This window comes from Mercurialis annua, linkage group LG6, assembly GCF_937616625.2.
Source record: "Mercurialis annua linkage group LG6, ddMerAnnu1.2, whole genome shotgun sequence".
NCBI classification, from domain to species: domain Eukaryota; kingdom Viridiplantae; phylum Streptophyta; class Magnoliopsida; order Malpighiales; family Euphorbiaceae; genus Mercurialis; species Mercurialis annua.
The window spans coordinates 6,710,656-6,724,764 of NC_065575.1; the positions used below are offsets into that span (position 1 = coordinate 6,710,656).

General features: G+C 31.9%; 2 protein-coding genes across 5 annotated transcripts; one reads left to right on the top strand and one right to left on the bottom strand.

Moving 5' to 3' along the window:
- The first annotated feature begins 2,343 nt into the window (after positions 1-2,343).
- LOC126653718 (GPN-loop GTPase QQT2) lies at positions 2,344-4,938 on the top strand. Of its 2 annotated transcripts, XM_050347644.2 has the most exons (8): positions 2,344-2,486; positions 2,581-2,599; positions 2,636-2,668; positions 2,898-3,036; positions 3,145-3,371; positions 3,664-3,954; positions 4,091-4,296; positions 4,384-4,938. In XM_050347644.2, the coding sequence occupies exons 2-8, from the start codon at positions 2,591-2,593 to the stop codon at positions 4,640-4,642; spliced, it is 1,164 nt and encodes a 387-aa protein (XP_050203601.1). In that variant the 5' UTR covers positions 2,344-2,486; positions 2,581-2,590; the 3' UTR covers positions 4,643-4,938. The 2 variants fall into 2 exon arrangements, with proteins under 2 accessions (XP_050203601.1, XP_050203600.1); XM_050347643.2 differs by having other exon boundaries at positions 2,581-2,668.
- A 447-nt stretch (positions 4,939-5,385) lies between these two features.
- On the bottom strand, positions 5,386-10,922 carry LOC126687360 (NAD-dependent protein deacylase SRT2). Of its 3 annotated transcripts, XM_050381905.1 has the most exons (10): positions 10,572-10,922; positions 10,235-10,300; positions 10,098-10,143; positions 9,084-9,244; positions 8,860-8,989; positions 7,267-7,431; positions 6,660-6,787; positions 5,982-6,081; positions 5,838-5,898; positions 5,386-5,742 (listed from the first exon to the last, which is right to left on the bottom strand). In XM_050381905.1, the coding sequence occupies exons 1-9, from the start codon at positions 10,784-10,786 to the stop codon at positions 5,848-5,850; spliced, it is 1,062 nt and encodes a 353-aa protein (XP_050237862.1). In that variant the 5' UTR covers positions 10,787-10,922; the 3' UTR covers positions 5,386-5,742; positions 5,838-5,847. The 3 variants fall into 3 exon arrangements, with proteins under 3 accessions (XP_050237862.1, XP_050237864.1, XP_050237863.1); XM_050381907.2 differs by lacking the exons at positions 5,386-5,742; positions 5,838-5,898 and having other exon boundaries at positions 5,982-6,118; XM_050381906.2 differs by lacking the exons at positions 5,386-5,742; positions 5,838-5,898 and having other exon boundaries at positions 5,982-6,123.
- Between the last annotated feature and the right edge of the window lie 3,187 nt (positions 10,923-14,109).

Here is a 14,109-nt window from a genome sequence, read left to right on the forward strand (position 1 = left end):
ATTTTAGCGATTTTTTTCTTAATTTGTGGTGATAAATACGATTTATTTTAACTTTCAGATCCAAATAAATTACTCTTGAATTTTTTTTCAACTTTAGATCTAAAAATCTGCATAAAAAATGATTTTCTGCAAAAAAAACAGCATCTGATTATCATACGAATATCACAGCATTATCATATCATTATCACAACACTGCAGAGAAAAATATATATATTTTTTAAAAAGTGTATGATTATCATATATGAGTATCACTGTATTATCATGTAGTTATCATAACATTGCAAAAAAAAGATTAATGTTTGATTATCATATCATTATCACAATATTATCAATGTCGTTATCATAACATTATTATATGATACCAGAATGGTAATATCTATGGTAAGTAGATGATAATGTTCTGATAATATATATGATAATGTTATGATAAAGCAGTTTTTAATTAATATGTCAATATCACTACATTATTGTGTCGTTATCATATCACTGCAGTATGATAACTAGATGATAATGAAGTATGATAAAATTATGATAATTATATAATAACCTACGAAAAAAATAAACTACATAAGGATTTATGATAACCAGATAATAACGGAGTAAAAGCATAAATATTTTAATACCCAAAGTAAAAACATAAATCTGAAAAAAACGTGAGGTATGTTCTGTAACTTTTCCGTGTTGAGATAAAAAGTATAAGTATTTTTATTTTTGAGGTAAGTATCTGAATTTCCAAAAAAATTAACTTGTAAAATTATTTATATAACTATTATTAGGCAATGTTTATGGGCTGGGCTCGGGCCAAACCTGCCGGGTTTTTTTTAGTTTTTTTATACAAGTCTAAGACCGGCTCGAGCCCCACTCGGGCTTGGACGAACTTACAAAAATAAAAAGTCGAGCCTACCCATAAAATAACGAGCCTTTTTAGGTTTGGATTCCGGCCGTATTTAACGTAAGACCGGGCTTAAACGGGTCTGGATGGATACTCAATGAACATGTCTAACTCTTATAGACAAACTATTTGTAAAATAAAGGGTAAACCCCTTAGAAAAAACTCCCACCTTTGACCCCCAATTCAATTGCACCCTCAACTTGCAAAATTTTCAATTTTATCCAAATTTTCACCTTTCATTTTCAATTACATCCTGAAAGTATTAAATTGATCTCGTTTTATTTGAAAATAGTTCAAATTAATATTTTACACTTAACACATATTCTAAAAATTTCAACAATAAAACCATCTTCTTTCCTAAAATATTTCAAAAATAATAAATTTGACATCCACTCTTACTCAATTTTACCATTTTGGTTCCGCAAAATTAATTAAATTAAATTAAATTTTTAAACGAAATATTTGACTAACTTTTAATAAAGAAATGTACAAATTTTATCAAAAAGTCGGGATATCTTTCAAGAAAAAACAACCCAGATTCCTTGAGGAACAGCCTAGACTGTTCTTCCTTTCAAAGAAGAACAATGACTGTTCTTTTTTGATAAGAACAGTCCTGATCTGTTCTTCCTTGAGAAAAATAACCCTTATCTCTTCTTCACAAGGAAGAATAGATGAAGAAGACCGCCGGAAAATTTTTCCGGCGGTCGATTGTTGGTGGACTGAAATTTTTATAAGATATTCAATTTAAAAAGGGAGACACACTATTTTTTTAATTAATTTAAATTAAAAAGAATATAAATTTAAATTAAAAATAATATAAATTAAATTAGTTTTGCCGAATAAAGACGGTCGGTGATATACAATTCGATTCAAAATTTTAAATTAATTTTATATTTAAAAATATTATTTATATTTTTTAAAATTACTTTATGATATTTTTAATTAATTTATATTTAATGTGAAATTTATTAACTTTTCAAATTTTAGGAAAAATGGTGTTTTTATTATATGTTAACATTAAGCACTTTTTAGACTATTTGTTGAAATATAAAGTATTAATTTGAAATTTTTTTTGTGAAAAGAGATTAATTTAGTATTTTTAAAGTGCAACTAAAAATGAAAGGTGAAAATTTGGATAAAATTAAAATTTTTGCACGGGGTCAAAGATGGAGGGTTTTTAAAGAGATTAGCCTAAAATAAATACTTACATTATATATATGAGTTCTTTTTTTTTTTTTTTTGGTAAGCCCATCCGGTTTCCAAGGCTTCGCCTTAACTAATCCGGATTCGACCCGCGTCGCGCACCTGGCATGGTGGGTGAGTCTGCCAGTGGGAATTTTCTGCATTCACAAGGACTCGAACCCGAGACCTTGCTTAAGCGATATCAAGCCGCTTACCACTTGAACCAACTCCCATTGGTTATATGAGTTCTTTTCTATTTACTTGTTTTATTTCTCCTTCTCTTTTCCTTTTCATCGTCCCGCCTCTTCCAGGAAGCTAACAGTACAATTTTTTTTTTTTTCTTCTGTTAAACTTTCGTCTGGTTTCAAGTCTCTCATCTTTCTTTCTCTAAACTATTGAATCAGAAACTAAGGTAAATAATTTTGATCACATTTTTCCTCTCTTTCTATTTCGTTAGGGTTTTATGTATTTGTGCAGCACTTGTTCTAACTTGTTAATTTGAGCAGTTTTCTGAAAATGGATATTGATTCTGATTTTGACAAAACAAACGTTAAATCCGCCGATGAAGATTCATCCATGCAGTTGGATTCGAAGGTATGCTGGTAACCAATTTATAACCTGCTGCTCATTTACTCTAGGTAGCACGGACACGTCATTCAATCAACGTGTCCCGTTCTGGAAACATTTCAAACACTTTAGTTTCGGACACGAAACTTCACTTTTTATATATGAAACCTTAAAATAACATTGTTTTGCGGTGTCTCTGTATCCGTGCTACCTAGCATTTGCTTAATTGAGTTAATTGAATTCTTTTAATCTGAAGGGAGATGCTGAAGAGAAAGAAAAGCTTACTGAATCAATGGACAAGCTAAACATGAAGCAATCGCCTTCGGAACAGGCTGAGTCTTCCTCGATAACTTTCAAAAGAAAACCAGTTGTCATCATTGTTGTAGGAATGGCAGGTACACTCAATTTTATTGTTCTTGGCCTCAATATACTATGTTAAGTGGTTTACATTTTTACTTTGTTGTCATGGAAGTCGAAAATTTATTATGTTTGTGCGAATGTAGGTAGTGGGAAGACAACTTTTCTTCATAGGTTGGTTGCCCACACGCAAGCTTCGAAAATCCGTGGTTATGTACTCAATCTGGATCCTGCTGTGATGACTCTTCCATTTGGCGCTAACATTGACATAAGAGATACTGTTCGGTACAAGGAAGTCATGAAGCAGTTTAATCTTGGACCTAATGGTGGAATTTTGACGTCTTTGAACTTGTTTGCTACAAAGTTTGATGAGGTGAGACTTACTTATGGTATTCAAAGCATATATGTATTTTCTTCTGTTGTAGTTTATAATCTTAGTTCATTAGTGTGTTTCCGCTGTAATTAGTTCTCCATGGAAGTTTTGGGGTTATGTTTATTGGGTTGGTATATCTGGTTTTGTACCCGTTAGCTAAATGTACTGGTGATACGTGTAATGCTGTATTGATTTCATTCTTTATAGATTTTTTTTATATGTGCACTACTTTTGTCTTCTTTTTTTCTCGATATGCTGTCAATGGATCTCATTATCTGAATCCAAATTTCAGGTTATTTCAGTTATTGAGAAGAGGGCAGATCAGCTTGATTATGTCTTAGTAGATACACCAGGTCAAATTGAGATATTTACTTGGTCTGCTTCTGGAGCTATCATTACAGAAGCTTTTGCTTCAACATTTCCAACTATAATTGCATATGTAGTTGATACACCTCGCTCCTCAAGCCCAACTACTTTTATGAGCAATATGCTTTATGCTTGTAGCATACTTTACAAGACACGGTTACCTCTTGTTTTGGCATTCAACAAGACAGACGTGGCTCAACACCAGTTTGCTTTGGAGGTATAAACTAAATATTGAAATTCGCTTGCTAGCTATTATCTGCCAGTTTTTCCTTGCATCTGCTTACATTTTTTAGATTGTGCTTCTCGTGCTGTATTTTTATGCACTGTTGTTCTAAGAAGTTTGATCTATGCAGTGGATAGAAGATTTTGAAGCTTTTCAAGCTGCAGTCAGTTCAGATCACTCGTATTCTTCCACTTTAACTCAAAGTCTTTCACTTGTGCTTGATGAATTCTATAAAAATTTAAAATCAGTTGGCGTTTCTGCGGTTTCTGGAGCTGGAATGGAGGCCTTCTTTAAGGCTGTTGACGCAAGTGCTGAGGAATATATGGAAACATACAAGTATTGTCTCCATTCATAAATGCTATTACTTTCATTGAATGTAACTGCTGGGTTAGCTTGTCTAACATGTGAATTTTAATGGCGTAGGGCTGAACTTGATAAGAGACGGGAAGAGAAGCAACGTTTGGAGGAAGAACGCCGAAGAGAGAACATGGAAAAGCTGAGGAAAGATATGGAGAAATCTGGGGGAGAAACTGTGGTATTGAGCACTGGCTTGAAGGACAAAGCTAGAATGGAGGATAATGAGGAAGAAGAAGACGAAGATGAGTGTTTGGAAAGATTTTCAGAAGATGAAGATGATATTGATGAGGATGAAGATGATGAAATGTCAAGATTCTCATATTAGTCCAACTGTTTACAAAGAACAAGTTTCTCAAGACTTCCATCATTTTGTTGATCAAAATATGAAAAGGACATAAAATTGGTGCTTCTCATATGCATTGTTAATTTTCTTTTAGAACCATTAACTCGGGTATGTTTGATCAGTTTGGAGGCCGGCAAAAAGGTCGAAGAAGAAGAGGAATGGCTTACGAAATCTCCATTTTCAATTTTGTTTAACCATGGTTTGGGATTGTTAGGTGCAAAATGTCATGTGATTAAATTTTAAAAAATATCATGTAATCAAGTTCCTGTTTGTTTGTATTTCTTGGAATGGTGTCAATGATTCTGTGAACCCAGGAAATGCGTCATATTTGGAAGGACAAAACACTAGAGATCTGTAAATCTGAGTAGGTGATTTGGTTTGGAATTATGATTTTGGCTTTGGCCTTCTTTTAAAATTTCCAAGAATTTGAAAAGAAGAGTTATTCATTAGAAAAGATAGTAAAGTATTGGCCATAAAATGGAGAAAGAAACACACAATGAGAAATTAGGATAACAGAAGAAAAATGATAAAAATAAAGAGTCTTGATGGAGAAATTCGAGAAGAAATTGCAAATGGAGTTAGGGAAGAAATTAAAACTAATTGTTTTAAAAAATAGTCTTAAAAGAAAATTAAAGACATCAAATGTTAAAAAAACAAACACATGATAGCTATAAATATGTAAAGATTGTAAAATTTAAAATCACATAAAATTCTGCTGCTTGAGGTAGAAGAAGACTAATAGCAATTGATAAATTTCAAATCTAAACAAGTACAGGAGGGAACCTGTGAAATAATACATTCGATTGAATCGAGTTTGGTAGTATTGACGGAAACAGAAAAATAATGAACTGAGGGTCATTGCAGACTCTGAACTTGTACATCGAAATTAATTAACTCACACTTGAATATTTCAATCAATTAACTATATTTTGTACAATTTGGAAGTTAATCGACATAAAAATGGACAGTATTGTCCTCAGTTGAAATGGTCAAGTGTGAGTTAATTGACCATGACGCACAAACTCAGAGACCGGAATATCTCTTTGCTCCAATAACAATGCCCATTTGACGGTCGTCCTCGCCTATGAAAAAATTGACAAGTAGAAAATCAGCTGATGCATTGAACCTATATCATTAGGTTATTTTGAGGAGCGAGAAGAAATAATATGCACTGCACCTGATCTTAACTACACACTGGGGATGCTGAGTGATCCAATGTCCAGTAGTCTAGGCAAAATCTATAAAAACATGTCACATAAAAATCAATTAAAACTGCCACAAAACTGATGAAGTGAATCGAATCGATACCACAAGACTTCACCTCTCCCAATCTGGCATTAATCCTCAAGGGCACCAACTTATCCGCTCGTGTCTCTCCGACATTTACTATAGCTGTAGCAGCACCACCCTCATAGGCTGCTCTGTGAATCTCAATACGCCTTTATCAGCTAATCAATTCTTTACTAAACACAGTGTAAATACAAAATATATTTCATGTTAAATGCTGTTATCATATCAAAGGAAATAGACTAAGTGAGAAGTATTCTTGATTTCTTAAAGACTTTCCAAACATACTCTGATCACGAACACAATATTTTGTGGTTGAAAATGAGAATGGACTAAATGTATGACGATGCATGATGTACATTTTCTCATTTTTTTTAGAGTTATTTGCATATAAAATCTCAGCCTTTCACGTTGGTAGAGATTTAAGCACAACATTTAAACTTGGGAGTAAAAAAGCCCAATCTTTCATTTTTTGGCATTTTAAGGCACCAAGTATTTTTTCCTTCACCAGACGACATCGTTATGGCGGTTTTAATGACTTAAATGACATTGTATCATGACTTTGGTTTGTAAACAGCCAAAAAATGAAAGGTTAGGCTTGTTTTATGCCAAGTCGATGTGCTTAATCAATATAAACGCAAAAGGTTAGGATTTTATATGCAAATAACCCACCTGGTTGTCAAACAAGGGCAAGAGATGTATATATACCTACCTGACAAGTCGAAATGCAGACATGGTCATCAGAGATGATCCCAATACAAGGAATGCATCACAACTTTTTGCAGCCTCCATTGCCTTGTCAGCTCTATCCTTGGGAACATTATCGCCAAAGAATACTACCTTCAAAATAATCAAGCATGGTTCAAATATTAGAAAATTCAGTCATGTTTCAGTTTCAGCTACGGTGTCACAGTATCATTCGGTAAAGAAAGAGATCACAGGGCACACAAATGAAACAAGTCTATATGCATGTCCATATGACTTTAAAAGTATTTTGAACACAATCAAACTATTTAAACCTTCATGGCAGTCATATAAACTAATTCATTGCCTTATAGTACAAGAATTTAAAAGGAATTTAAGTGGTATAAATTATACATCTTCTATCGGTGGCCTTGTAGTAAATACAAAGTTGGCGATATGCAAATCACCTTGGTTAGCTGAAAAGATGCTAAACTGTAAATTATAAATCATGCATCTCTTTTAATTTAATCATCAAAATAGCAAGATGAAAGAACGTTGGCATTGGAATCAAGAAAGCATAAGTATCAAAACATATACTTCTATGGAAATTCTAACTTCTAAAATAAAAACAGTACATCTGGTTTGAGCACTCCGTTGCATTTTGGGCAAGTAGGTATGTGGAAATCTTCCTCCCAGAATTTCTCATCAATCTCAATATCACCGTCAGGCCTTTGCTTCATGCCAAAGCTTTTATCTGATCCAGGACTACCATAATCCAAACTTTCAATTGCTTCTGCCCACTGCAATAACATATAATTTGCTCAACCAACATTTGAATACATATTTTAAAAATAGGATATCATATCAATTTTTATTATGTAAACAGCTATAAACAAAACGATAAACCATCAAAAGTTTAAGAAGATGAAAAGAAAAATGATGCAAGTGATCACTTTGCATGACATTTTTTTATCACAAGATGTCCAAAGGAACTCAATTAGTCTCAAAATAATCATTCACCTTTATGTTCTTAAACAACCTAAGCATCATAGATAACTATGTCTGAAAACAAGACAAAGCTAAAGCTTCAAATAGTGTCTTAGTGCTATAAAAACAGTTCACCCAGCAATAAAAGGTGCATTACCTTGATTTCCTCTTACAGTTATGCAAATTTAAACGGATCAAAATATTGACATAAGGAAATGATGATCTGGTATGTGGCCCTACACATGTCAACTACATGGTAGGAAAAAAAAAACGCATAGCAATTATCATTCTCTCTGCATGAGTATCAGTCATTCATTCACTATTAGTACTGTTTGTGTTCCCATTTCTTCATCTTCATAGGGATGGATATGTGTATCTTTACCATTTATCCAACTAGCGCAGTGAAATTTTCAGTTTTACACAAAAAAAAATTCATGACATGCACATTCATTTCCTTAGATAGGAATCGGGCTTGAAAGCAAATGTTTTGCTATGATGTTTGGCAATGCCATATTGAGAATCAGTGAAGTTGGAAAGGATCCTAAGTCCCAACCATGCAACCCATCCTCTGACTTCAATATTACATTTTTAGACCAATTCAATGGGTGATATTCTCATATCTCTCTTTCCTAATATTTGCTATATTCTCTTAGCAAAACATGTATTCCCTGTCCTTTATTTGACGAAACAAGATTGTAAATCAAAATAGTAAGGATTTAGGCAGATTCAAAACACTATTTCAGTATAAAGTTGGAGTATTATAACTGAATATATGGTTCTTGACAATGTTTAATGAAATTTAGAGACTACATACTGATGAACTGCACAATATACAAACAATAGACATGTGAACTAAAGCAAAAAGGGTCCTAGGAACCTAGGTGTAAAGGGAATTAATGAGGTATGTTCCTAGAAAAAATTAACACACTTTTCTTTAAAAAAAATGTTTAACTTGGTATAAACATATTCAAGAAAGTTACACTGTTTGACAATCACAATTGTAAGCTTAGAGAATGAACATTTAGAAGCACACTTAACTCTTTTAATTAGTCAGCCTGCAGCCTTTATCATGGAAATTACATGAATGTATAGTACTTTAGTCATCTCAAGTTTCATCAATTAACAAATAATGTACCCAGTGCAACACAATATTACTGATTATGCAAATGCAAAAATCAACTCAAGTAGTGAAAGGCCATATTCATTTATAAAACAAAATTAAAAGTAATCACTAAACCAGCCTTTGGATTAAGCACTTTCAGTTGGTCCTGGAATAGATTACGACTAAAAGAAAATCCGCAATCAAGACAAATGACAGAATACACTGTTCCATGTAGTTCAAGTGGATTGCTCCCAGCACGGTGATGTAATCTGAAACAGGACATTAATATATTAGTCCCATTACAGTTGGAAAATATTCCTAAAATTATCTACGGCATAAGGCCAGCTACATATAGGTTTTTACCGGTCAACATTCTGTGTGACCATAAAATTTATCCTGGAAGCGTTTTCTAGAGATGCTAAAGCCAGATGACCTGCACTAGGCTGTGCTGCAGTAAATCGTCTCCATCCAGCATAGCTTCTAGCCCAATACCGCCTGCGGGCACGACTTGAACGGAGAAATTCCTGCTTAATTGCAGTTGGAAGTTTTAAGAATATTTCAGAACCAAGAACTCTACTTTTTACTGTGGAATAAAATACCGCAAGTTCTAAATTCAGACAACTATCCTATACTTAACAAGGAATCAGGCAGAAAGACTTGATACCAATCTCATAAATTTAGTAAGATAAAAGACACAGAATGAACTTTTCAAGATAAACTTCCTTGGTCAGTTTCTTTGCACTACACTATTAATAGAAACAAGAACACTATTCTTACATTAAATGATAAAAAAAATAAAAAAAGAATCCCACGAACATACAAGACCTACCTATGACTACTGAATTTTTTTGGTAAATTTAGGTACCAGGACTAAACTTTCTAAAATCCTAATACAAAAATGTAATCTAACAAAGCAATCAATGATGTATTATCCAAAATAGTGAAAAGAAACTAGCAAAGCTTATTAGATAAAGAAACAACACAAATAATGTTGCTACATTATTAATGACAATCACACAACTACAAGTAAATTAAAATCGATGAAAATATTCTCCCATAATGCTAATTTTTCCAACTAAGACCATGTAATTGATGAACATAATTATTCATCCAACACTATTACTGTGAGATATCGTGTTAGCTCAAGAGACGGAAAGTTTCTAGATGTTTTCAATTCTGAACAGATCACATACGAGCATCCTAGCATTGAACTTTAAGATAGGTGGTCATTAAAAACACTAATTTACCTCACTAGAAAACCATTACAAGTTAGGTGTTCATTTTTTGTGCGTGTCTTCTATACTGAAACTTAACATGTAAAAGCTAACTAATGCTAGAAAAAGATTCGGGTATTATCGCACACGTCTTTGAGATCACCTGATGAGTAATTGGCTTGAAACCAGTACTGTAAGCTCCATTCGGGCTGCAACCAAATAAGCATGTGATGTATTTTTAGTTAGAAAACAACATTTGTATGAACATAATGAAATACAAAAGGAAAAAAAATTAGTAACCTTCTATAATCAGGAATTCCACACTCTGTACTAATTCCAGCTCCAGTCAAAACCATAAGGTTAGTGCTGCAAAAAATAAATAAACAAATAAAATGCCTAGTATCTAGATACTCCATAATTATACAAACATATCAGTTGTGTCACATCATTCGTGCAATAAACTAATAAATTAATTAATATTTAATGATAACAAAATAAAAAATAATTAAAGATTCTTTCGTTGGCTTATTGTAAAAATGACATAGCTCAACTGTTGCATGGATAAATGTTCCGAAAAATTTCCGAAACGGGACAAGTTGATTGACTTAAGTATAAGTGAGATAAAAAGAGATTATACCTTTGTTGAAAAAATTGATACAAGAGATTGACATCAGCAATACTAGGAGGATCAGAATCAGGAACTGCCATCTTCTTCTTGTTGACATTATTATTTTGTTGATTCCCAGGAAATGTTATACGACATGTCGTTTGAAAAACTTTGACAGACATGAGCCTTCTGCTCTCATAGCTCGATGACGATGATGGTAAATGATGTAAAAGCCGAAGCATCATAAGCAATTGGTTGGTGAAATCAGACCGGCAATTTGAAAAATAGTTAATTTTGAGGTAGTTGGCATCGGAAGATAATTTTAGTTTGGGCGTTTCTGTTCCACGTTTCTTTCTTCATTACCTCAAAAATGCCTCATTAATTATTGGCTTAAGGTCTGAAAAACTACCGACCTTTCATTTTTTTTTCAATTGCACCCTCATCTTGTAATTTCTTCAATAACACCCTATTTCGTATTTTTGACTTTCAATAGCACCCCGACCTTGTAAAACAATCAATTTTACCCTATTTTGTATTTTTGACTTTCAATAGCACCCTAAATCATCAAATTAAACTCATTTTTCAAAGACTTATTGAATTTTTTAAAATTAAAGGACTTGTTTAAAAGTGTCCAAGTAGAAAAAAGTATGATTTCACCTTTAAATTTAATTTTTTTGAAAATTTTCATCCTTATAATAATCAAATCATCTAACTTTTTTAATTTAGAGTGCTATTGAAAGCCAAAAATACAAAATAGGGTGCTATTGAAAAAATTACAAGGTGAGGGTGCTATTGAAAAAAAATTGAAAGGTCGGTAGTTTTTCAGACCTTAAGCCTTAATTATTAATCTCTTGCTACAAAATTGAGAAGACACTGATTTATGTCAGGGTGAGAGATGAGCATTTGGTCGGTTCGGTTTAATCAAACCAAAATTTTTTAATCGGACCAAACTATCTTAAAACTGAAACTCGGTGAAGTTATTCTCGGATATGAAGTGAACCGATCATAAAAAAAGTTAAAACCGGAATGAATTGAAATCCAATTTTTTTTTTTTTTTTTTGAGGGAAAATCCAATTTTTTTTAAATATCGGTTGTTTCGGTTAAAACTGACAAAAATACAAAAAACAAAATCAAATATTTAGTTACTAGTTTGGTTTGTTTAGTTTGGTTTTCTAAAACAAATATTAAAAACTAAAACCAAAACCAAATTAAATGAACCGAACTAAAACAACAAAAAACAATTGAAACCAAAACCGAACTGACCTCAATATTAATCGAATTGAATAGACCATGTTTGGTCGATTAAAGCGGTCGTTCCGAAATTTTACTCACCCCTAAATTTATGAATCATTTTATAAATAATTAAATATTACTTATGTTTTTATTAGTTATAGTGCGTATAATTTTCATGCCTATAAAAATTATCCAATTGAAAAAACAATTTTGAAGCCTATCGTGTAATAATATTATGCTATTGATAAGCTTTTAGTTATATTATTAGTTATTTTTAATATAATAGTACTCTTAATTAATAAATTATAAATTTCTTTTTTAAAATATTAATTATAAATAAATTACATTAACAAGTTACGCCACTATGTGAATCGCATATAAAGTAACAAATATTTACCTTTTATGATTATAAATATATTAAATTTTATAATTTTCTGGAATCAACTTCTTTTATATAATAATATTTTTTAGTAGAAAAAATTAAAAATTATTTAACATAAAATATATATAAATAATAACTAATAAATATTAGTATTTTATTTTATTTATATCAATTAATAATAAATAATCATATATTAATTTATTAAATTACGAGAACAGCGAAGCTCGTAAAGCAACACATGCAAAAAGAATACATGAAATTTCTATAATAAATTAAATAGTTTTTTTATGAAAACAGTATGATTGTAGAATATTAATATAATTAGATATATAGTAAACATTTAAAACATAAATAATATATATATACACATATATATAGAGAGAGATTTTTAGGTAGACTCAGTTTACCACGTCATCCGTTAGAATAACCTATCACATTTTGACAAGTCATTAAAATAATGGCACTATCGTAATTTTGTTCCTAGTTGTTTACACCTTTGGATAGTAATATTACGATAGTGCCATTATTTTAATGACGCGTCAAAATGTGATAGGTTAGTCTACGGATGACGTGGTGGACTGAGTCTACCTAAAAATTTCTCTCTCTCTCTCTCTCTCTCTCTCTCTCTCTCTCTCTCTCTCTCTCTCTCTCTCTCTCTCTCTCTCTCTATATATATATATATATATATATATATATATATATATATATATATATAGGGAAAAGGGTCATCTATGCCCTTAAGATTTGCCTCGAGGATCAAGTAAGCCCTCAACGTCCGGAAAGGTTCAAATATGCCCCTAACGTTTTAAAAAGTGAACAACCAGGCCCTCCAATTTTGACAACCAGCCCCCTAACGTCTCATTTATGAGTCAAAATTAGGGCCTGATTGTACATTTTTTAAGACGTTAGGGGCATATTTGAACCTTTTCGGACGTTAAGGGCTCACTTGATCCTATAGACAAATGTTAGGGGCATAAATGACCATTTTCCCATATATATATATATATATATATATATATATATATATATATATATATATATATATCCACGTAAGTAGTACATGCCTTATTTTTCAACTTAAAATTATAAAATACTTTATGTTTTTAGATATCGTGCTTGGAAAATTGTTAATTTAGCAGATAAATCAAGCACGAAGCGCCTCACGTAAGTAGTACATGCTATATTTTCAACTTAAAATTATAAAATACTTTATGTTTTTAGATATCGTTCTTGAAAAATTGTTAATTTAGCAGATAAATCAAGCACGAAGCGCCTCAGAGAGACGAATGGACCTGAAAATAAAAAAAAATTGAGTTTCCAAGATAGCTTGAGCAAAGAACATCTTGTCCTCGAGCATGAGCTTATTCGAACAGGCTTGCAACTTCCAAATCCTCATCTTGGCAAGCTTCCATTAGTTCGTCGAGTTGATGTATATTTTTGGACCAGTTCGAGGAAATTCGTGATCAACTCAATGAGCTAATGGTTTCCTCAAGTTAGATTGCTCATGCCAAAAAATCAACTCGTCGAGATGATTTGATAATCAAATGATAAATCTTTAAGTGGAACATATCAAAATGTAAGCAGAACGGTCTTATTCAAATCACAACTTCTATACGCCGTGTATAAGTTCAACTTGTTATAAAAGGGAGAACTTAAGGTTATTAATAGAATAACATTATTTAATTTGCTTAGATTTCATTAAATTCTCTAAATACTTATCTTTAATTTTACTCTTTCAAAAAAAAAGAGTAAAATTATCCTTTCTTCATGATCCTGACTGCGGCCAACTCTCTTTATCTGTAGGAGGTGATTTTTGGTCCCTTTTGGCCAAATATCACCTCCCTACACCCGTAAATTCAAAATTTCAGTCTCGTTTTGGTTTCTATTCAATTTTTACATAGTTTATTCAATTGTTTAGTATACTCTCTTGACCATTTTTATTCTAAATCTATA

What these genes read in the sequence shown, in the direction of transcription:
- LOC126687360 (XM_050381905.1), bottom strand. Translation starts at nt 10,786, where the DNA reads ATGATGCTTCGGCTTTTACATCATTTACCATCATCGTCATCGAGCTAT. An exon ending in TCAAGCCAATTACTCATCAG is followed by an intron (nt 9,245 to 10,097) that starts GTGATCTCAAAG and finishes GCAATTAAGCAG; the next exon opens with GAATTTCTCCGTTCAAGTCG. An exon ending in GTCACACAGAATGTTGACCG is followed by an intron (nt 8,990 to 9,083) that starts GTAAAAACCTAT and finishes GTCCTGTTTCAG; the next exon opens with ATTACATCACCGTGCTGGGA.
- LOC126653718 (XM_050347643.2), top strand. Translation starts at nt 2,591, where the DNA reads ATGGATATTGATTCTGATTTTGACAAAACAAACGTTAAATCCGCCGAT. An exon ending in CCATGCAGTTGGATTCGAAG is followed by an intron (nt 2,669 to 2,897) that starts GTATGCTGGTAA and finishes TTTAATCTGAAG; the next exon opens with GGAGATGCTGAAGAGAAAGA. An exon ending in AACACCAGTTTGCTTTGGAG is followed by an intron (nt 3,955 to 4,090) that starts GTATAAACTAAA and finishes TGATCTATGCAG; the next exon opens with TGGATAGAAGATTTTGAAGC.